General features: G+C 45.6%; 2 protein-coding genes across 8 annotated transcripts in view; one reads left to right on the forward strand and one right to left on the reverse strand.

Annotated features, from left to right (window-relative positions):
• The window catches only part of amph (amphiphysin), a 47,868-nt gene extending 45,426 nt beyond the window's left edge, over positions 1-2,442 (reverse strand). For all 7 annotated transcript variants that reach the window (XM_085388059.1, XM_085388058.1, XM_085388057.1 and 4 more), the window contains exons 1-3: positions 2,321-2,442; positions 1,805-1,885; positions 727-781 (exon numbers count right to left, since the gene is read on the reverse strand). In XM_085388059.1, coding sequence (XP_085244185.1) covers positions 727-781; positions 1,805-1,885; positions 2,321-2,389 — 205 coding nt within the window. In that variant the 5' untranslated portion in view covers positions 2,390-2,442. The remainder of the gene's footprint in view (positions 1-726; positions 782-1,804; positions 1,886-2,320) is intronic.
• An 11,581-nt stretch (positions 2,443-14,023) lies between these two features.
• Positions 14,024-17,928, forward strand: inhbab (inhibin subunit beta Ab). The gene is made up of 2 exons (XM_085389905.1): positions 14,024-14,770; positions 16,537-17,928. The coding sequence occupies exons 1-2, from the start codon at positions 14,371-14,373 to the stop codon at positions 17,310-17,312; spliced, it is 1,176 nt and encodes a 391-aa protein (XP_085246031.1). The 5' UTR covers positions 14,024-14,370; the 3' UTR covers positions 17,313-17,928.
• The last annotated feature ends 5,115 nt before the right edge of the window (positions 17,929-23,043 follow it).

Below are 23,043 nucleotides of genomic sequence, written 5' to 3' on the forward strand. Positions count from 1 at the left end.
GATTATATCTCTCGGCTGGCCTGGGAACGCCTTGGTGTTCCCCTGGATAAGCTGGAGGAGGTGGCTGGGGAGAGAGAGGTCTGGGCCTCTTTGCTTAGGCTGCTGCCCCCGCGACCCGGTCTCGGATAAAGCGGATGAAGATGGATGGATGGATGGATGGATGGATGGATGAGTTGAATTGAATATTGAATAGAATCCTAGTGAGGGGCAGCCAATCATAACAAAGTAGTCTTGAAGGGGAAGAAACTAAAAAAGCTTTTTTAAGACAGAGGATGAACTGATGCCACATTCCAGGTACCTCGTAATTCAGCAGTGGCATCACTCCTGAGTTCATATGTTTCAGTAAGAAAGTTTGCAATGTGAGAAAACAAAACAGGATTTGTTTTGGTTCTTAGCAAGATAGAGTCCTTCAGTTATTACTGACAATACAGCATAATAATATTTTTTGTACTTAAAAACTCCCCTGCAGCACATTCATGGATAGAGCCTGGTCAGTACTCTCTATGTCTTATTTAGTGAGTCACAAATACACCACAGTGGCAGTACAGATTCAAAGTTGACTGCCGCCATCTTGGACTGTTTACTTCTGTGGCTGCTCTGACTTTCCAAGTAGGTTGCAGCATTAGATAATGAAAGATCATTATAAACTGTGAATCATGCAAAGTGTCACTGAAGACGTTTCTTTCATTTGAGGTTTGTATCACGTAGATAATGAACCATACAGACCTTTAATGGCAGACATGTAGGCCTTCATCTCCCTCTGCAGCCGAGAACCTTCAGTCTGGCAAAGCACACACAAACGTGATATCAGTTATTTTACACTGGAGGAATTTGGTTTCCACATTTTGCAGAGGTTTCCTCCTGTTCAAAGGGAGTTTTTCGTTCCCACTGTCACCAGTTCTTGTCTGAGTTTTCTCTTTATATTATAGGGTCTTTATCTTACAATATAAAGTGCCTTGAGGCAACCGTTGTTGTGATTATGCACAATATCAATCAAATCAAACATAAACTGAGGTTTTTCACACTAAAGGCATGAACTGAGCTCTCTACGACACAGGATTTGGAATCCAGGTAACTTAAAGTTTAACTCTGTGTTTTCAAGGTTACACAGAGTGTTTACGTCTTACCAGGTTACATTGCCATGGTAAGTGGTGCTGTACTCGCCTCACATATTCTGTTAACTGCCAACTAACGAATCAGATCTCTGGAAAATAAGGCCACTGCAGATCTGTTAGAATGGCTGAGATCTCATCTACAGCACGCCTGGGCATTAAAAACACCTGGTCACGTGGCTGCCTGGCCCCTTTCAGGTCAAAGGGAAATTTGTTAAAGCATATATCATGCAGTTTCTCCCCATCAGAGAATGGCTTACCGTTTACCAGAAAATCACAATGTAATTTTGTTGCTTTTATTTTGAAAGCAACTCTTATGTTACACATTTACATCTGTATAAAATTGAAAGTCTTTGAATTTTTGAAATTAATGTGAATGCTGATTAAACAGTGATCAAACATTGGTGTTTTTACATATACACTGTCTGACTGTGACACCTGCTCCCACCAGCAGTGGTTTATAATGAGGTCAAATATGGAGACAGTCAAGTTCAGCTTATTAACCAATTTGTCAGTAATTATCCAGCCTTTGTCTTCAAGTGTCAGTGAGAGCTGTACATCCAGAGCAGAGCATTGAAGTCTTCGACCTTCCAGCTCTGTATAAAATCTGTAAGTAAACTAAGCCAAGTTGACCTGGTAAATGGCCTGTATTTGTAAAGCACTTCACTTAGTTATCCCAGGTATCGTCTTACCTCCTGCCTCCGGAAGTTGATGACCACCTGTTCAAACTGCTCATCTTTGGTCTCGTCTGCTTTTCCCAACTTCTGCAGAACCTGAAAGAGAAATCACATCAAAGCGCCTGATAAATAAAACTAAGGTAGCACAATGACGTCATCACGTCGTGGACAACATTGTCGACCTTGGACCTGGGAAATACGTCACTAACGTCTTTAATTTTCAAGAGGAAAACGTGCGTGACGCGTTTTACCGCACACGTGACATCACGATCTGCTTCAGCCAATCAGAACGTGCTCTATTTGTTTTTGATGATTTCTCCGTTTCTGATGATTTTTCTCCTCAGCCCGTAGCTAATCACGTGACCTCCGAGCGGCTCAATAGCGGATGATCAGTAATACATCGATCCTCATGTGTGAGCGATCGGATTAGAGAGCGGCGGTGACCGGGCCTCCTGCAGCCTCCAGCACCGCTTCTCCATCCGCCCTCCGCATCACCTCCATCACCTGCTCCTCCTCTCCTCCCCCTCTCACCTTCTCCTGGGCTCGGTTCAGGCGCTTCTGCACGTTCTTAGCGAAGATTCCCGTTTTAATTTCCGCCATGACGACCGCACCGAGAGAGAGCGGAGGATTACCGGAGACACGGGAGGGGGAGGGGTGTGTAAGTGTAGTGGGGCGGGGCCGAGGACTCTTTGCTCCTCTGATTGGACGGTGTGTGTGTGTGTGTGTGTGTGTGTGTGTGTGTGTGTGTGTGTGTGTGTGTGTGTGTGTGTGTGTCCGCGAAGCTTTCAGACTGTCACGGGTTAATCTGCAGGTGGAGCAGCTTACTCACGAGCTATTTCAGGTTTTAACTCAAATCTACAGTAAACAGGAAGTGATCTAAAGCCTGTCCTGACGTCATTAAGCAACAAAACGTTCTTTTTCTAGGTGAACAAACGTTAAGGCCTGACAGCGCATATGGGCTAAACTCCTGACCCTCGCATAGAAGCTCCTTCAGCTGTGACAGGTGTGACAGCTAACCCTAACAACCAGGCAGTGGCGGCTGGCCCATAGGGGGCGCTCGGGCTCCGCCCCCCCAAATGTGGAGGAGTAAAAATATATATTTTTAAAAAATTCATCAATGATAGTTTTACTATGTGTGTGCCCATATACAGCCAGGCGTATTTTAACATTTTCACCAGCTGACTCATTAAAGTTCAACCAACAAACGGTGTTTTTCTTCTTCTGGGGCGCTCGTCAAAGCGCCCTTGATATGCAGCGAAATAGCCTATCATTAAATGGTTGCCAGGGGAAAATAATAAATATTTGACCTATCAGCGTCGCTGAATTAAATGGTTTGGGGGCGCTTAAAATTGCGCCCCTGCAGAAAACGCGCGAAGATTTGCTGTTCTAGAATTTTACCTCAGTCAGTAGCCTAAGTGAGCTATAAGGTCAGAGAGAGACGATGGCAGCGGTATTGTTAACGGTTGAGGCACAGCCTCCCCCAAATTCGGTTAGATCGCACATTCACCGAAACTGTAAGTCTTCTTAACATCCTCATCACCACACCAATGACAACATCAGAATCGGAGAGGTGTTTCTCTACTTTAAAGAGGATAAAAACTTTCCTGAGAAACAATATGGCTCAGGATCGGCTCAACGCTCTGGCTATGCTGTCCATAGAGAAAAAACTCACACAAGAACTTCCTGATTTCAACACCAGGGTCATCGAGAAATTTGCCACTCAGAAAGACAGACGAGCAAAGTTCTTGTACAAATAAGAACCCTTAACCATATTTACTCTCTTTCTCCATCCCTCTCTCTTTCTCTCTTTAGCCCACCCCCCCAATCAGTTTACAGTTGTTGTTTTCAATAGTTATTTTTCATTCATTCAAAAAAAAAAAAAAAAAATCTGTTCATGTTCATTTTTACAAATCTATACAAATGGCCAGAATATGGTTGTTCATTTTAAATTTAAATTAAAATTGTGTTGTTTGATGTACTCATTAAATGGGTCATTTTAGTCGATATCATAAAAATTGCCCCCCCTGAGATTTTTTTCAGGAGCCGCCACTGCAACCAGGTCTGGACTAATGGGTCATGATCTCTGATCAATAATCAATAAGGAGTGATTGGTTGTGTAGCAGCAGAGTGATCCAGGGGCGTAATTTCCAGGTGGGTTATGAGCCCCCAATAATCCGACCCAGCCAATATAACCCCCACAATAAAATTATGAATGATCTTGCATAAATAGGCTGTTGATTTTCTTTACTCATTTCAGTTATTACCAGGAAAATAGTTGCATGTTTCGTCATCTGGGTATTTACCCACATTAATTATTTATTTAGACAGAGATCTTGACCCCCCCCCCCCCCCACACACACACACACACACGCACACACACACACACACACACACACACACACAATGTTCACCACAAAGTTAATAGAATAATCAAAGCTAAAAAACACCTTTAATGAATATTTTATTTTATTTTATTCAATCCCCTGTGTGTGTGTTTGTGTGTATAATTACATCTGAGTGGCACTCAAACCCTAACCTGTGTGGGGCCACTTTGTGGTTTTTGTTTTTTGGGGGGGGGGGGGGGGGGGTTTGTGTCCCGTTTGGATCTTTAGCCATCAGAATTGTTGTCTTAAGGCCAAGAAAGATGCCAAGCGGATTTATTTTACCAAGTGGATCATCATGGCCTTGCCATATTGGTCCATTTGATTGACCTTTATTATAATTATGAATTTATTTTATTTTCAGTTGCTACAAACGAGACAGACATGACTGGGGGATAGGACAGGGAGAAAGAATGAAAGAAAGAGAGGGAGAGAAAGAAAAACAGAGGGGAGAAGAGACGGTGAGAAGGGGGGGAAGAAAGGAAAAAAACAAACAAACAAACAAAACACCTGGGTCACCTGTATGGAGAAAAAAAACAGAAGAGAAAGCAAACAACAAAGAGCAACATAATAAAAAAACAGCACCATCACAATAAACTAGCTAGCAGTAGATATCAGTAGATACTAAATAATAAACGATATTGTGCAGCACGCAAGATAGACAGCGCACAATGTGCTTTGAGGCAGCAGCCAAGAAAGCTGTAGTCCGCGTCTGTGAATACCCGTGTGTACACCTGTGTGCATACCTGTGTGGATCAGCATGCTTGTATTCCAAAGGTTTCTCCATGTAACGATCTGCTAGGGAGTGTGGGGAGCCACAGCCCCGTCCTCCAGGGTATGAAGCAGGTATGGGCCACTTTGTGTTTAAAGGGAGTTCTTCCTTCTGGCTTCGATCCTCAGCCCGTTGGTAGGCAGCTCTGAACACCTGAACATCCAGAGCACATTGGATTTTGTTGAAAAGGTGAGAGATGCTATTGTGGAGGCAGATGAAACAATGGTCTACCACAATTTAGATAGATTTTTTGATTTAATAAGTCAAAAAAAGACAGCATGCTGGGAAATGTATACCTGTATTTGCTGACTTTGATCTCTTTGAGGTAAATGTCTGTGATCCCGCTGACATCATTTCTGCCTCACTTTGTTTTCTGGCTTGTGTTTAAGAGCAGCGGTCCCCAACCCTTTTTTTGCGCCACAGACTGGTTTAATATTCAGACAATATTTTCATGGACCGGCCTTTAAGGTGTGGGAGATAAATACAACAAAATAAAATGATACGACCAAAACAAAAACTGTGGTATTTTGTAAATATAATAATAAATGTGAATTCGCTGTGTAAATGTTTTACTTTATTAGCAGCGTGCTCCTGAAAAAACATTGAGAGTAACATCCTCCTCTCTGCCCCTTAATGCTCTCTGGTTGCTATGGTAACGCGTAAATATTTCTTTCAAGTAAAGACACACAACTACAAAAGAAATATAAAGTTCACTAAATTGTTTAGAAAATTTATTCATAACACACGGGAAAAGACCCAGGGAAGCCGAGTTAACGATAAAACCCCGAAAACCATACATTTCACACCCGAGCCTGAACTCTTGAGGCCCGGTACCAAACGACTCACAGACCAGTACCAGTCCGTGGCCTGGGAGTTGGGGGCCGCTGCTTTATAGACCAGTTTGTCAATGTGTCGCCAACAATGTCTGCCCCTGTCCAGGCCTGTAACACCTGTCAGGGCAGCATGAAGCACCTTGAGGCCCCTATCGATTGATTATCGCTTGGTGCTGTATTACTAAAGCTGAACTGATTGAATTTAATGTCCAGAAAAAACCAGCAGAGGGCAGCAGAGCCTCAAACTACATGTTGGAGAAGACTATCTTGTCTTTAAGTGATGACGAGATGAATCCTGCTTCCGGGCCCAAACTACTCTACGCTTAATAAGGCTTTTGTGTTTTTAACATGTTTTAATGTTTTGTATCTTGTTCTATTTAATCTCAACAAGCCCCTAAAAACAGTCAGTGATCACTGTCAGCTTTTCTCAGTTTTTATTACCACTGTTCATTTTAAAGCTCAGTTTTTAAAACCTTCCGATGTAACTACAGCCCATGCAGCAGTATATTAATGACTAACCTCGTATTGTGGATGGATTATCTCGGTTGTTCTCCTGACTGAAGTTTGGTCCGTTTACAGCATCCTGCCATGCTATTGCATTTGTCCCTAACTATTCTGAACCCTCACGTTAACTTTTATCGAGTGGAAAAAAGTTAGCGTTCATCCTCCAGCTTCACTGTGCTAATGTTATGCTAACATAGCTGTGTCGCTAGCGATCACGTAGCACATCATTATATACCAGCTAGCCCAACTTCAGTAACCCTACAAACGTCACTGCCGTTTAGTTTTCTGTCTTCATTTATGTTGGACGTGATAGCAGAGCTGTACGTTTGAATTGTTTCATAAATCTCTCAGTCAGAACATGCTATATCATGTTTAGATGGAAGCTAGCGAGCTAACTTCCTGCTAACTTCTAACTCTGTTAAATTTAATAATTTTTATTTTCATGGAAGCCTGGATGTTAAACTTAATTGTTACACCTGGTAAAGCAGCAACGCTGATCATTTTATTAAAGATGAAAAATTTAGACAGCTTTTAACTCTCAGTGATGCTGCAGTGTTCATTTGACCTGCAGCGGAGTTTGGGCTCAGGCACGGCTGATGACATCAGACTTAATGACCGGATTGTTTCCATGAGTCTTGCTTTTGTCGCGGTTCTGTTTGTGTGTTGTTGAAGTAAAAGATCGTTTCCAGCTTAGAACATTATTTAAATTTACTCTTGATCATCAGGCTCTGTTTCAGAGCCCCTTCTCTTCAGTTCTGTCTTATAAAGGTTACATTTGTTGTGACACTGTAAGAATACTGAGTACAGTTATGTAGTTCATAGGGTTAGTTAGCTGCTAATTATTCGTTCCACGCCAACCGTGTTCAGACATCAGTGGGTTTCATGTTGCGCTTCTCCACAGTGAACACTCACAGCATGTTAAACCCTGCAGTCTGTATTCGCACATTTACCCTCATTCAGTTTTCATGCAGACGTGTAAATTCGATGGGTGCACCTGGGGCACTTTGACCACTTTCAACATGCAGATTGGATTCTAACCACCAACCTTCCAAACACCACAAAACCCCACTACCTCCTGAGTGCTGTTTTCCACAGGTCAGTGTGTCTGGTGGGGGAAACCTGAAGTTCAGATGTAGAGTGTCAGTGGGGAAATGAGTCACTTACAAAGAAGTCACATGATCATTTCTGTCCAGTAAGATTTATTTTCTGTGCCGTGCGGGTCCTAATGTTTCTGCAGGTGTGCAGCTGATGACTCTGCCAGTCACTCAACAGCCATGTTGAACTGGAGATAAAGTATCTGAATTTCTGGAGCGGGACCACATCTCCAAACACGCTCCTTCCAGTTGTTATCTATATACAGTGGGGCAAAAAAGTATTTAGTCAGCCACTGATTGTGCAAGTTCCCCCACTTAAAATGATGACAGAGGTCAGTAATTTGCACCAGAGGTACACTTCAACTGTGAAAGACAGAATGTGAAAAAAAAATCCATGAATCCACATGGTAGGATTTGTAAAGAATTTATTCGTAAATCAGGGTGGAAAATAAGTATTTGGTCACCTCAAACAAGGAAAATCTCTGGCTCTCACAGACCTGTAACGTCTTCTGTAAGAAGCTTTTCTGTCCCCCACTCGTTACCTGTATGAATGGCACCTGTTTGAACTCATCTGTATAAAAGACACCTGTCCACAGCCTCAAACAGTCAGACTCCAAACTCTGCCATGGCCAAGACCAAAGAGCTTTCGAAGGACACCAGGAAAAGTATTGTAGACCTGCACCAGACTGGGAAGAGTGACTCTACAATAGGCAAGCAGCTTGGTGTGAAAAAATCAACTGTGGGAGCAATCATCAGAAAATGGAAGACATACAAGACCACTGATAATCTCCCTTGATCTGGGGCTCCACGCAAGATCTCATCCCGTGGGGTCAAAATGATCATGAGAACGGTGAGCAAAGATCCCAGAACCACACGGGGGGACCTGGTGAATGACCTGCAGAGAGCTGGAACCAAAGTAACAAAGGTCACCATCAGTAACACACTACAACGGCAGGGAATCAAATCCCGCAGTGCCAGACGTGTTCCGCTGCTGAAGCCAGTGCATGTCCAGGCCCGTCTGAAGTTTGCCAGAGAGCACATGGATGATACAGCAGAGGATTGGGAGAATGTCATGTGGTCAGATGACACCAAAGTAGAACTTTTTGGTATAAACTCAACTCGTCGTGTTTGGAGGAAGAAGAATACTGAGTTGCATCCCAAGAACACCATACCTACTGTGAAGCATGGGGGTGGAAACATCATGCTATGGGGCTGTTTTTCTGCCAAGGGGACAGGACGACTGATCCGTGTTAAGGACAGAATGAATGGGGCCATGTATCGTGAGATTTTGAGCCCAAACCTCCTTCCATCAGTGAGAACTTTGAAGATGAAACGAGGCTGGGTCTTCCAACATGACAATGATCCAAAACACACCGCCCGGGCAACAAAGGAGTGGCTCCGTAAGAAGCATTTGAAAGTCCTGGAGTGGCCTAGCCAGTCTCCAGACCTCAACCCCATAGAAAATCTGTGGCGGGAGTTGAAAGTCCGTGTTGCTCGGCGACAGCCCCAAAACATCACTGCTCTCGAGAAGATCTGCATGGAGGAATGGGCCAAAATACCAGCTACTGTGTGTGCAAACCTGGTAAAGACCTATAGTAAACGTTTGACCTCTGTTATTGCCAACAAAGGTTATGTTACAAAGTATTGAGTTGCATTTTTGTTATTGACCAAATACTTATTTTCCACCCTGATTTACGAATAAATTCTTTACAAATCCTACCATGTGGATTCATGGATTTTTTTTTTCACATTCTGTCTCTCACAGTTGAAGTGTACCTCTGGTGCAAATTACTGACCTCTGTCATCATTTTAGGTGGGGGAACTTGCACAATCGGTGGCTGACTAAATACTTTTTTGCCCCACTGTATGTGTCACGGTCCGGGGCAGCGGCCGTGTGGAGAGTGGAAGGAGGACTCAAGGCGCAGCACTTATTCAGGTGTGAGGGTGATTTATTGATAATAACAAACATAAAGAGGAGATGGCAAAACAGAACTACGGATGAACTAAACTGGGTGAAACTACACAAAGGAGTGGCAAACCTGAACACGAAGGGAGAACAGCAGGGAGAGCACGCAGAGGATTTCACAGGGTAGATGCAGAGTACGCAGGGTAACACAGAGGATGAACACAGGTAGGAACACAGACGACGCGACGAGGAGCAGAGGAAATCACACGCTATAAATACACAAAGAGACACTGGGAAATCACACACAGATGGGGGAAACAGCTGGACCTGATTAACCTGACGAGACAGGGGAACACTAACACCAGGGACCAACAGAGGGAGCACAAACCCAGAACCCAGTGTCTAAAATCCCAAACACAAACCATCCCAAAACAGCCATGAATAATAATGAAAGTAATAACAATAAGTACATAAACATAAAGTCACTGAGTCATGGTCGCAGGACCATGACAGTACCCCCCCCTCAAGGGCTGGCCCCCGACAGCCACAGAAACACACCACCAGATCCGGGCGGGCGGCAGGGGGCCCAGGACGGAGGGACCGGACCACGACCACAGACGGAGGCCCCAGAGTCCCAAAACAAAGATGAACACAAAACCCACAGGGGAGCAGAGTCCAAAGCACAGTTCAGGAGGCCGTCCACGAAGAAGGCAGCGGCGGCGCGTAAAGAGTTCAGGAGGCCGGCCGTGCGGAAGGCAACGGCGGCGCGTAAAGAGTTCAGGAGGCCGGCCGTGCGGAAGGCAACGGCGGCGCGTAAAGAGTTCAGGAGGCCGGCCGTGCGGAAGGCAACGGCGGCGCGTAAAGAGTTCAGGAGGCCGGCCGTGCGGAAGGCAACGGCGGCGCGTAAAGAGTTCAGGAGGCCAGCCGTGCGGAAGGCAACGGCGGCCAGTCAGGCGACGGCGCTCGGCCAGTAGCCTAGCCAGCGGTCCAGAAAACGGCCGTTTAGCTCCAGACCCAAACGAGGCTGGGCCAGGCGAGGCTGAGGGCACGGAAGCCGGGACCGCAGCAGGCGGAGATGATGATGCAGACACAAAGGCTGGACCAGACGAGGATGCAGACACGAAGGCTGGACCAGACGAGGGTGCAGACACGAAGGCTGGACCAGACGAGGGTGCAGACACGAAGGCGGGACCAGACGAGGATGCAGACACGGAGGCTGGACCAGACGAAGATGAAGCCGGACCAGACAAAGATGAAGCCGGACCAGATGAAGATGAAACCGGGCCAGGCGAAGATGAAACCGGGCCAGGCGATGAAGAAGCTGCAGCTGAAGCTGGGCCAGGCGAAGCTGACGCTGTAGCTGAAGCTGGGCCAGGTGAGGATGAAGCTGGACCAGAATCAGGCGAGGATGAAGCCGGGCCAGGCGTGGATGAAGCCGGGCCAGGCGTGGATGAAGCTGTAGCTGAAGCTGGGCTAGGCGAAGCAGACGCTGAAGCTGAAGCTGGGCCAGGTGAGGATGAAGCTGGACCAGAACCAGGCGAGGCTGAAGCTTCAGGCTGAGGCGTGGCAGTAGCAGGTGGTAGCGCTGCGGGTGATGATACTGCAGGAGGCGGCGCTGCAGCCACAGGTGGAGAAGCAGCCACAGGTGGAGAAGCAGCCACAGGTGGCCGGACGGGATCCTCGGGCCCCCCAGCAGGCGAAGCAGGAGGCTGGACGGGCTCCTCGGGCCCCCCAGCAGGCGAAACAGGAGGCTGGACGGGCTCCTCGGGCCCCCCAGCAGGCGAAGCGGGAGACTGGACGGGCTCCTCGGGCCCCCCAGCGAAAACAGCCGCAGAACCAGTGGGCACCGGGGCCCCCGGCACACATGAAACAAAACCAGCAGGCACGTGGGCCTCTGGCACACATGAAACAAAACCAGTAGGCACGTGGGCCTCTGGCACATGTGAAACAAAACCAGTAGGCACGTGGGCCTCTGGCACATGTGAAACAAAACCAGTAGGCACGTGGGCCTCTGGCACACATACGGAGGGCTGCAGCTGCGCAGAGCACTGACCCTGCTCAGGCAGTGACAGCCCGGTGCAGTTCACAGCTGGCATCTTGGCCACCAGGGGTCCAGAGTAAGCTGAGGGCAGCAACCCCGCCTCTGGGGAAGCCCCGGAGTGAGTAACAGTCACTAATGTTGCCAGCTGTTGAGGAACAGGTCCGTAATGTAACAGTTTGTCTCCCTGCTCAGAAACGGCGGTGGAAAAACAGTGTGAAAATTGTGGCTTAAGGGAGGCTAATGGTTGAGCTACAGACTGGGAAGCTTGTGGCTGGACACAGAACTGAGCCGGAGAATGGTGATAGAGTCCTGGCTCAGAAGGAGCGGCAGAGAAACAGTCTCTCGGTTTCACAGAGGGTCTGTACACGCCCACTTGCGAAGGGTCCGTTACCACGAAGGTGGGTAAGCGATCCGAACAGTCTCCCATCCCGCTCTGGATAGCCCCAGAAAACAGAGTCTCGGAATCTGGGGAAGCCAGAACATGTCGCTCGCTCACCGCCTCGGACTGCTCGGAAGTAAAAGCAGACGGGGGGTGAAGACCGAGGTCCAGAAGGAGGAACTCCCGCTCCCACGAACAAAGCAAGCCCAGAAGCCATGGGAGACCGGTCACCAGACGCTGTAGCCGCCTCTCTACAGCGCGCTGGGACGTGCCACCCGGGCTTTCCAGCCACAGGTCGATCAGCTCCTGTGTGGCATCGATGAGATTTTCCCGTAGTTCCCTGGATGGATTAAGCGCTGCTGGGTCCATGTTGTGGTCGCGTCGTACTGTCACGGTCCGGGGCAGCGGCCGTGTGGAGAGTGGAAGGAGGACTCAAGGCACAGCACTTATTCAGGTGTGAGGGTGATTTATTGATAATAACAAACATAAAGAGGAGATGGCAAAACAGAACTACGGATGAACTAAACTGGGTGAAACTACACAAAGGAGTGGCAAACCTGAACACGAAGGGAGAACAGCAGGGAGAGCACGCAGAGGATTTCACAGGGTAGATGCAGAGTACGCAGGGTAACACAGAGGATGAACACAGGTAGGAACACAGACGACGCGACGAGGAGCAGAGGAAATCACACGCTATAAATACACAAAGAGACACTGGGAAATCACACACAGATGGGGGAAACAGCTGGACCTGATTAACCTGACGAGACAGGGGAACACTAACACCAGGGACCAACAGAGGGAGCACAAACCCAGAACCCAGTGTCTAAAATCCCAAACACAAACCATCCCAAAACAGCCATGAATAATAATGAAAGTAATAACAATAAGTACATAAACATAAAGTCACTGAGTCATGGTCGCAGGACCATGACAGTATGTTACCTCAGTTCTACATGCTTTTCGTTCTCGTCTATGTGCCCCACCCTCCCTTCCCTTTTCTTTAACTTCTTCTCTTCTATTTAGTGCATGGGGAACTGCCAGGCCCGGGAGCCGGCGCCAGTCCCCATCAAGGCCTTCCCCAAACCGCAGCTCAATTCATGTTCAAGCCATTCACCTTTATCGACTAAAACACTGTCAAACCTAAAATGAGGACGTGGGCCAGCAAGTGAAATGAAGCTTATGTGTAAGTTTAATAATCTGTAATCGCTCAACTGCTGCTTCTGTTCTTTTTCATCGCTTTTCCGCACTGTCAGTCTCAGCACTGACATCATTGCTCTAGTCCAGGGGGTGGGGAACTCCAGGCCTCAAGGGCCGGTGTCCTGCAGGTTTTACATGTGTCCATGATCCAACACAGCTGATTTAAACAGTTAAATGACCTCCTCTTGAAGTTCTCCAGAGGCCTAGTGTTGAACTACTCATGTGATTCAGGTGTGTTGACCCAGGGTCAGATCTAGAACCTGCAGGACACCGGCCCTCGAGGCCTGGAGTTCCCCAACCCTGCTTTAGTCCAATCATCTGCTGATCTCATCTTTATACAGGATGCTTCAAACAGCTTCTGCTTTAAATGACGTAACAGCATTACGTCATTTAAAAGTGAGATCAATCAAAAATTCACATCCACTTGAATTTTGTCAAAAAAAAGCACTTCTTGCCAGTTGACATCTTGAATTGATCAAACAAACGAGTGACTGTGTGACATTTTCAGCTGACGCTTGACCTGTGTTATGATGGCGTCACATTTGTAGGCTTTACAGCTGTTCAGGTCAGACATCTGCGGTCAGTTCACTGACATCCACACATGGATATTCCCGATGTTTCTCCTTCCTGCCGCAGAGCTGACAGACCTGTGTGAACTTATAGGAGCCACTGACTCAGAGGGTCCCTCTCAGGTGAAGAGGACGCTGTAGGTCCTGACTCCCACCAGCAGAGGGCGTGCTGATGTCACTGTGTGTGCGTGTGTGGTAGTCTGTTTTGAGCACGCTCCATCTGCTCTGTGCAGGACTGGTCTTTAGAACAAACTCTCTCCATTCTAAAAATTTATTTCACAGTCTCTCCTCCACGTGAGGTGATGATGACGCTGCGCTGACTCATGTGTGTGTGTGTGTGTGTGTGTGTGTGTGTGTGTGTGTGTGTGTGTGTGTGTGTGTGTGGTGAATGAATCAGGGACACTACCTCCTCTTTCCTCCTTCCTCCTCCTCTTATGTCGTGACGTTCATTCAGGAGGAAACTCCACAAACAGTCCTGAGGTATTCTGAGAGACTTTGCTCACTGTGTGTGTGTGTGTGTGTGTGTGTGTGTGTGTGTGTGTGTGTGTGTGTGTGTGTGTGTGTGTGTGTGTGTGTGTGTGACTCACAGGGAAATACCTCTGTGGATGGAGGGAGGGATTAAACAGGCTGAGAGGTATAATTACTGTAACAGAGCAGAGAGGAAGAGTAGAGTGACCCTGCACACTGTTCGTTCAGTTCAGGACCACCGGGCCAGCACCAGGAGGACTAACAACACCAGAACATCCCTCACAGCGCATCAGACCTGCAGCAACTTCACGTCAGAGTTTCTAGTTTCTGCCCTGAAGTCTTTTGAATTTCAGAGGATTTCATCTGAAGAATCTCAAACCTGTTTCAAATAAAAACTCTACTGTCTTTTACTCTGCATCAGACCGCCAACCATTATGTGTTCTCTTTCTGCCGTGGTCTTTTCCATCTCAGCATGGCTTCTCATCGATGCCTCTCCGACCATCTCTCCGGCACCACGGCTGCAGGACTCGGCGGTGTCCTCTGACTGTCCTTCGTGCTCTTTGCCTCAGCTGAGGAGGAACTCGTCTTCGTCCGGAGCTCAGAGTGACATGGTGGAGGCAGTGAAGCGTCACATTCTCAACATGCTGCACCTGAGCGCCCGGCCCAACCTGACACAGCCAGTTCCTCGTGCCGCTCTGCTCAACGCCATCAAGAAACTTCACGTGGCCCATGTGGCTGAAGACGGCAGTGTGGAGATCCAGGAGGAGGGCCAGGGCACAGGCAATTCAGCACCACCCGAACCGCCATCTGAAATAATCACCTTTGGAGAGCCAGGTGAGTCCCACGGCACATCAGGCGTGGTTTATCTTCTTGTCCTGACAGAGAACACATCCAGTTTCTGAGTTCAGGGTCAGTGTTATTAGTGTTATTAGCTCTGGTTAAATACAGCCGTAGAAAGTTTTCAGGCTCACCACTGAGCCCTCTGACTGGTTAAAGCTAATTCTGCGAGGAGGCGTCTGGCAGAAAAAAACCCTTTAATGTAAGAACTGAAGACACGATGAGCCTTTGACATTCAGGATGGATTAAAGAGTGTCTGTAGGGAACATTTTCTCTTGGCTGGGTTAGGGTTCGGTTATTAACGTCAGCAGATCCAGACTCAGTGGAGTCTGTAGAGTCAGACTCTTCAGAGGTTCACTGACCGTCAGTGATGTCAGACTGTCTGTTTGCTCTTTTAGCTCATTCACAATAATCCAAAGAGGTCAAAGTGTGTTTACAGATTTCAGCCACAGGTTTTCATGTTCAGGTCAGAACATTCAGCTCACATTCATGTGTTTGACTGCAGTGCTGAAACTTCCAGTTTGTCTCCGAGTGAAATAAACGTGTTTGTTCTGTTGACAGAAACAAGGAAGGGTTCTCTGATGGAACGACAGCCTTGTTTCTTTCATTTCTGAACCCCAAAATGTAAACTAACAAATCAACTTCTCATCAAAGTTCAAACAGTCACTGACGATGTCCATCAGACAGACTGGTGACCAATTAGCGGACAAACTTTACTTCAAACAGGAATGTTCGAATGATCTGCTGGTTTGGCTCACAAAGACTCAGAGTAACAATCAATATGAGAACATCTTAAATCCACAGAGTATTTTCACTGAGAACAACAGCTGGAGAAAGTCTCAACAGATGAAAGATGAGGGAAACATTGGTCTGAACAGCAGTAGATCTTTGCTGGCAGAACCTTTGCTGCTTGTCATTAACCTGCTCTCAATCCACTGTGACTTACTGAAGATGATGATGGTTGCAAAGCCTTTAAAATCTCCTGTGAATACGGACCCGTTACATTGCTGCTTTGCTTTGTTCTATAAATAGTTGTCTCTATCAAAAGGCCCCTCAAAGGATGCTCGCCCAAATTAGTGCACAGTAATTTGGGCGAGCATACCAAGTGATCTTAGCGCGTAAATAATCTGTTCATTCAGATAAATCTGGGCCTCACTAATTATTCTCTAACAGGAGACAAAGAAGGAAGCGCTGAGACAGGACGGGCCTTTTTTTTGTTGGGGTGGTGTTGGGTGGGTGGGGGCGGGGTTAGTGTCCTATATGACCAGGCTTGTTAACATCATTAACATCATTCCCTGAAATCAGGCCTGGTCTTTTTTTAGTGCCTTTCCTCATATTGAATATATTTAGAGGCTGAAGCTCCATTCAAGCTTTCACTGTTAAGAACATCGACTTTGTTCACTCATTAAAATTTCTATCTGGGGGCGTCAGCGGGGTCATGGTTTCAAGTTCCTCGTTTGTTCCCTTCCCTTCAGGGAAAAACAAACTGCCAGATGAAGTTGGTTTTTCCTAAGGCGTCTTCAGCACGTTTCATTTGATATCTTCCCAAACTCAGACACACCAACCCTAATCCACATTAACCCATCCAGTTTCCACTTAAAATACAATCTGAGAGGTCAAAGGTCAAAGACTATCAGACTGAATTCTGAACGCCCCTCTGTCATTGTCAAGGATCAGAGATCGCACTGTTTTAGACTGAAATTTTCTGACTCTGTGTAGTAAATGGGACACAGCGCTAATGTCCTAACTATTCTCTTTCACAGGCGACGGGCCAAACGCGGTGACCTTTGACATTTCGAGGGAGGGCAGTGGCTCGTCTGTGGTGGAGCAGGCAAACGTTTGGATCTTCCTGAAAATGTCAAAGATGAACCGCCTGAGAAGCAAAGTGATGCTGCGGCTTTATCGTGACGATGATGACGAGGACTGTGTTTCAGAGAAGATGGCGGACACCCGTCGTAGTGGCTGGCACACCCTCGCCATTCCTCGCACTGTTCAGAATCTACTGGACGGCGGCAACAGTCCTCTTAGGTTACGGGTTTCCTGTCCTCTGTGTCTCGAAGCAGGTGCCGCTCCCGTCCTGACGCCTGCAAACGGTGAACCGGCCACGGGACGAGATCAGTCACACCGGCCGTTCCTCATGGTGGCGCTTCGAGCTCAAGAGGAGGTGGCTAAGCGCCGAGCTAAACGAGCTCTGCAGTGCGATGGGAAAATACGCATCTGCTGCAAGCGAGAGTTTTACGTGAACTTTAAAGACATCGGCTGGAGTGACTGGATCATCGCTCCGGCTGGTTACCACGCCAACTACTGCGAAGGCGACTGTCCAAACCACATGGCAAGCATTGGAAGCTCACCGCTGTCTTTCCATTCAACGGTCATCAACCATTATCGCATGAGAGGCTACAGCCCATTTCAAAACATCAAGTCGTGCTGCGTGCCAACGAGGCTGCGAGCAATGTCAATGCTCTACTACAACGAAGAGCAGAAGATTATCAAGAAGGACATCCAGAATATGATCGTGGAGGAGTGCGGCTGCTCGTGAACAGCTGGCTTTTGCTCTGCTGCTTCTACCAGACGTGGAAAAGACTCTGGAAACTGTCAGAGAACCTCTGAGAAATATTCTATGAAACCTGCAACCTGCAGGAAGAAACATCTGATATGCTCTTTCCCAGGAAAGACAGTCTCCTGTGTTCAGTGAATTTTTGTGTTTCATACTGGGAGAGACTTTTCCACATTGGAATGTGCTGAGGATACTATGCAACGTGGATGTCTCTGTGTGCTTCATCAGTGTTGGTTTTCTGCTGCTCAGAGAACATTTCCACATTATTAGCATGTTCCAGCTGAAAGTAGTTAATCTGGTTGCTGAAGCCAAACGTTATTTTCGTTATTGTTATGAAACACACTGAATGTAGATATTTGCACAGTAATAGGTATTTCTAGATGCATTGCCGCAGTTTGGATTCAGATGAAAGCCAAAGACAAACGTTTGGTTTATTTTCCTGAGAGACAAACGGCTGAAATCCACCTGTGTCAGATTAAACCTTTAATCTGCTGAAACAAAAACAAACTGAAGACATTTCTCTTCACATCAATCTTTAATTGTAATATATGTTGTTTCTGTAATTTATTTCCATTGATTGTTTTCTCATTAAACGGACTACCAATCCACATTTTGTCTCTGTCTTTGGAAAACTCTAAATAACACAAGTCTTTGCATTTCAATGACTCTCTGAGAGTTCGTGCCACCCTCAGGACAAACCTTGCACTGCAAATATGAGAACAGCTCAGCCATTATGAACTCTTTCAAACAGGGGTGGGGAACTCCAGGCCTCGAGGGCCGCTGTCCTGCAGATTTTAGATGTGTCAGCTGATTCCTCAACATGTCCTGAAGTGCTCCAGAGGCCTGGTAATGAACTAATCATGTAATTCAGCTCTGTTGACCCAGGGTGAGATCTAGAACCTGCAGGACATCGGCCCTCGAGGCCTGGAGTTCCCCACCCGTTTTAAAAGGTTTATTAAGGTCAATCATGAGTTAATATCACAGATTTGGGCTGGCTCAAACATCACTAAAGTGTATCCTAACTAAAGCAAAATGAAGATCTGAAAAGCAGGAAGTGATTTCATTTACTGCAGATCAGTCATTTTATTTCAGATTTGGTGTGATTGCTGGCACCCAGCCGCTCGGTTTTCAGGTTTCAAAGTGGGGGTTTTTTTGCAACCAGCCTTTATTTGATTCTCGAACCCTAACTCTTTTCAGAGGAAGACGTGCTTATGGGAAACTTTCAGGCAGCTACTCTCTGATGGTATTCATGGTGTAAATGGTAAACAGACTTGTTCTTAAATAGCTCTTTTCTCCTCTAAGCACATTTCCTCTAAGCTTCATTCATACAGATACTTTTCTTCTATACTCAAGCACCTTTCAAACATCCACAAACACACTGACACCCTGATGGGTTCAGTATCTTGGCCTGGACATGCAGGCTGGACTCCTGATGCATGTGTTCAAAGACACCCAGCCCCTCAGCTCTGAGCTGAACTCTGTTTTCACACATTCACAAAGCCATTCAGAGCGATGGAGAAATCTGAGAGCCAGCTCTTTGTCTTCAGGTAAAAATGGGAGCGATGGCTGGCAGACTGAGAGGCTCCTTCACGTTCACCTCTGTCTGTTCTGCCCCCTGATTGGCTGTTGACAGTGGTAAAGTTAAACCTTTCGCAGGCTGAAAGCAGCGGAGCAGCCAGCTGGCATGGTGGCGCTCTGTTTGTTCACTGACCTACAAACTCATCGCTGAGTTAACAAGTTGGTTTAAGAACCACAAAGACTGTTGAGGCAAACCCAAAGAATTCTGGGTACTGGAGCACAGAAACACTTGATGAAAAGAGCCTGAAACACAACATCAGGAGTCAGTTTCAAACGTGCCCACAGAGCTGCAGGCTGAGAAAAAGGGTTGTAGACAAAAGTACAGAAAAAAACCAAACAGAATGCAGAAACATTTAAGCTAAGATGCCTGTGATTGGCTGGAAACAGGGCCAGTACCCTCACCCATTGAATCCTGGGAGAGACTCCAGCAGTTACTGAGGTTATCAGGCTTATCAGCACTCTGGGCACTGATGAAACTCTTTGGACAATGACCAGCTTCAGCTCAGAGAGGTACTATTTGGAAGGTTTGAACTTGTGGAATTTGTGAGAGTTTAACTTTTAGCTTAAATTGTTTAAATTCACACAAACAGAGATATGGTTTAGATGGCAATTACATGAGAAAACCACCAATAACATCAGTCCATTGTCTTTGTTCTAAACAAAGTGAGATCCTTACAACTGACGGGTTAGATCCCCAATAACACAAACCATCATGAACAGGCAGAACATATACTGTAAAAAAAAAACAGGAGTCAACGCTGCTCTGAGCCTTTATATTTCTATTAACACTTGGTTAAAATGTGTGTTCTTGTGAAATGTGTAGCATGTTTCCTCTGTATAAAACAATACATTATTACCATTAGAAACAAGTGGGATACCCTTTGGTTACTAAAGCTGTGCTGTATGAAAGAGTTGACGGGACAGATAACAGATAGATGTATTGCCTGTAAAACAGAAATCATTCCTGAAGGTTTTGTTTATAATTAATGACATTATATATAACGTTAGTGAGAATTCATGTTTGGTTTCCACAGGTCTACATCGGGCATCAGTTCAATTCATTTTTATTGAACTGAAAAAAGGAATTGAATTTATATCATGACGACAGTTGCCTCACTGTGTTTGATGAGCCTTATTGTAAGGTAAAGACCCTACGATAATACACACTGTAAATGTATTTTACAAGTATTAAAGGCTAAAGGCCACATGTACTCTGGAATATCTGAATGGCAGATCTGATTAATTACACTGTAAACTACTGAAACTCTGTCTGTGACTCAGGGTGTTTCGATTCCGATTCTTTCCCTGATTTCGATGCAATAGTTGTGATCCCTGTTTAATATTTGTATTCTTAGTTTGTTATCATTCCTCCTCTGTTTCCTTGTCATCTTGGGTCTAGTTTCCTGTGTTATTGATGTCTATCTGTGCTCGTGCCCTCTGTATGTGGTCAGTCTGAGCCTCAGTGTGTCTCTCGTACTTCCTGTGTTATCTTTTCAGTTTCCCGTTGTCAGGCGCTGGCTCTGTGCACCAGCAGTTTGAGTTTATTTTGTATTTTTGATTTCTTATGTTATATTGGAAATAGGTTAAGTTGAGGGAGTACTTGAGTCTAGCACATGTCCTGATGTATGAGTCTTTTCTTGTCTTCAGTGTTTTTTCTTTCAGTAATGCATGTCCGTTAGTCTCTCCTCGGTTCCATGTTCTAATTGTCCGGCTTGTGCTGTCATGTTTACGTCGCTCCATGTTTCCTGTTTCATTTTGAAGAGTCTGGTGTTTCCATGTCCAGTGTGTATAGTTTTGGTCCCCCTATGGCGTCATGTTCATTAGTGTCAGCTGTGTCTCCCCAGGTGTTTCCACTTCCATCATTATCCTCCTGTGTATTTGAGTCGTCTGTCTCCTTTGTTCTTTGTCTTCACGTCAGGTCACAGAGTTTTTTTCCCTACTGTTCAGGTTCTTGTTCATGCTGTTTTGATTATTGCACAGTTACATTTTTGCATGTTCCCGTTCAGTTTCATATTCATGTCTTTTCCCAGTTTAAGTTGTAGTTTAGGTCCGCCTTTGTTTTCGCCTTCCTTATCTGTTTTTTTTTGCATCAGTCACAATAAAGGCTCGCTTTTGTTTAAACTTCAGTTCATTTCTTCCATTTCTGCTTTTGGGTCCACTCTAAAAACACACCGGTGATCCCTGCCATGGCACTCTTCCTGTGTGCATTGTGTTCTGTTCTGCTTCCCATCTCATCAGTCACACTGTGTTCAGCTGTGTTCCTCACATGTTTCTTCTCTGCCCTGATTCTTTCTTGTGTATATATTGTCTGTGACTCCTGTGGTCCGTTGTCACAATGTCCCTGAGCCCTTAATGCTGAGTGTTCTGTCCTGTTAATGTTCCTTTTAGTTGTGGTGTGTGTGTATGTATATATGTGTGTATACACACACACACACACACACACACACACACACACACACATTTATACATATATATATATATATATATGTATAAATGTGTGTGTGTGTGTGTGTGTGTGTGTGTGTATACACACATATATACATACACACACACACACATTTATACATATATATATATATATATGTATAAATGTGTGTGTGTGTGTGTGTGTGTGTGTGTGTGTGTGTGTGTGTATGTGTGTGTGTGTATGTATATATGTGTGTATACACACACACACACACACACATTTATACATATATATATATATATATATATATGTGTATAAATGTGTGTGTGTGTGTGTGTGTGTGTGTGTGTGTGTATGTATATATGTGTGTATACACACACACACACACATTTATACATATATATATATATATATATATATATATATATATATATATATAGGTATACCTACATGGTTAACATTCATTTTAAAAACAATGACTATCAGAATTTCCTTTCCCCAGTTAATCAGAATCAGAATCAGAATACTTTATTGATCCCTGGGGGAAATTATTTTTTGTTACAGTGCTCCATTTTAAACCAACATTAAGACAAGACAGACAATACGCTAACTAAGAATAGTACAATATATACATATATATACATACATACATACATACATAAGTCACTTATAAATAAATATTTGGAAAAGAAACATGTGTAGTTGTAGCAGCAAACAGTGTGTTAAGTGGATGCGTTGTACAGGGAGATGGCCACAGGCAGGAATGATTTCCTGTGTCGTTCAGTGGTGCTTTTCGGTAATCTCAGTCTCTCACTGAACGAGCTCCTGTGACTGACCAGCATGTCATGGAGTGGGTGGGAGGTGTTATCCAACATGTGTTTGCTGGCCTATTCACCATCACAGTGATACCCTTCATCTCTGACTGGGCTGTTTTATCGAACCAGCTAACACTGAAAAGGCCCGGCTGTGATGAACGTTCTTCATAGTCACCTGCCTCAGGTTCAGTGACTTTAAGCTGATGACAGCACAGTGAAGTGGATGGATTATGTGTTGGTGGCACAATATAAACAAAAAGTTAGTCAATGATGTTTCTTTATTCCCACATTCATCTTCAGCCCTTGGCACAGTAAACCACACAGTGAAGTACACACTGAGCAGCATCTCCCAGTATCACAGCAAAGCACACAATCTCCACCATCAGCTGTTACATCAGGATGAGCATTAGCGAGGGGAGGCCCTGGGTGACCGGACGTGAACCAAGTACAGATCAGCTGGAGTTCACTGCAGGGCTGACCTCAAACTAGCTCAGTTTGTTCGGAGAGATAAAATCAGTTGGAGAGGAAGAGACTGAGCAAATAGTCAGAGTTCATTCACTGCATCTCTGCAGCCGGAAATGTTAACTGAGCAATGTTTGGACCCACACACTGGTTTCACTGGGTTTACTGGTTTAAGTGGGTGACAGGCAGTCACTGCAGTCAGAAACTGAAGCATCACTACACTGGGTTGACTGGAGGACAGATGGTCACAGAGCCTGTTTCACATGTTTCAGTCATCCCCACCTGCTCTTTCAGTATTGGCTTAGGACACTAAAAAATGAGCTCTGTCATTATTTGTCAGGTAAAAGAAGGCAGATTTATTCACAAAGCAGGGGTTATGATGACATAATACATGGTAAATGTCCCATTACATGAAACTTCATACCACGCAGAGTCTGTTCTACCAAGCAGC

The sequence above is a fragment of the Rhamphochromis longiceps genome, linkage group LG18, assembly GCF_057381845.1.
Source record: "Rhamphochromis longiceps isolate RC_006_pf linkage group LG18, R_longiceps_female_GT1.1, whole genome shotgun sequence".
NCBI lineage: Eukaryota > Metazoa > Chordata > Actinopteri > Cichliformes > Cichlidae > Rhamphochromis > Rhamphochromis longiceps.

Excerpts from the sequence above, each read along its gene's own strand:
- inhbab (XM_085389905.1), top strand. The coding sequence starts at position 14,371 with ATGTGTTCTCTTTCTGCCGTGGTCTTTTCCATCTCAGCATGGCTTCTC. Across the intron at positions 14,771-16,536 it reads AATCACCTTTGGAGAGCCAG|GCGACGGGCCAAACGCGGTG; the intron begins GTGAGTCCCACG and ends TCTCTTTCACAG.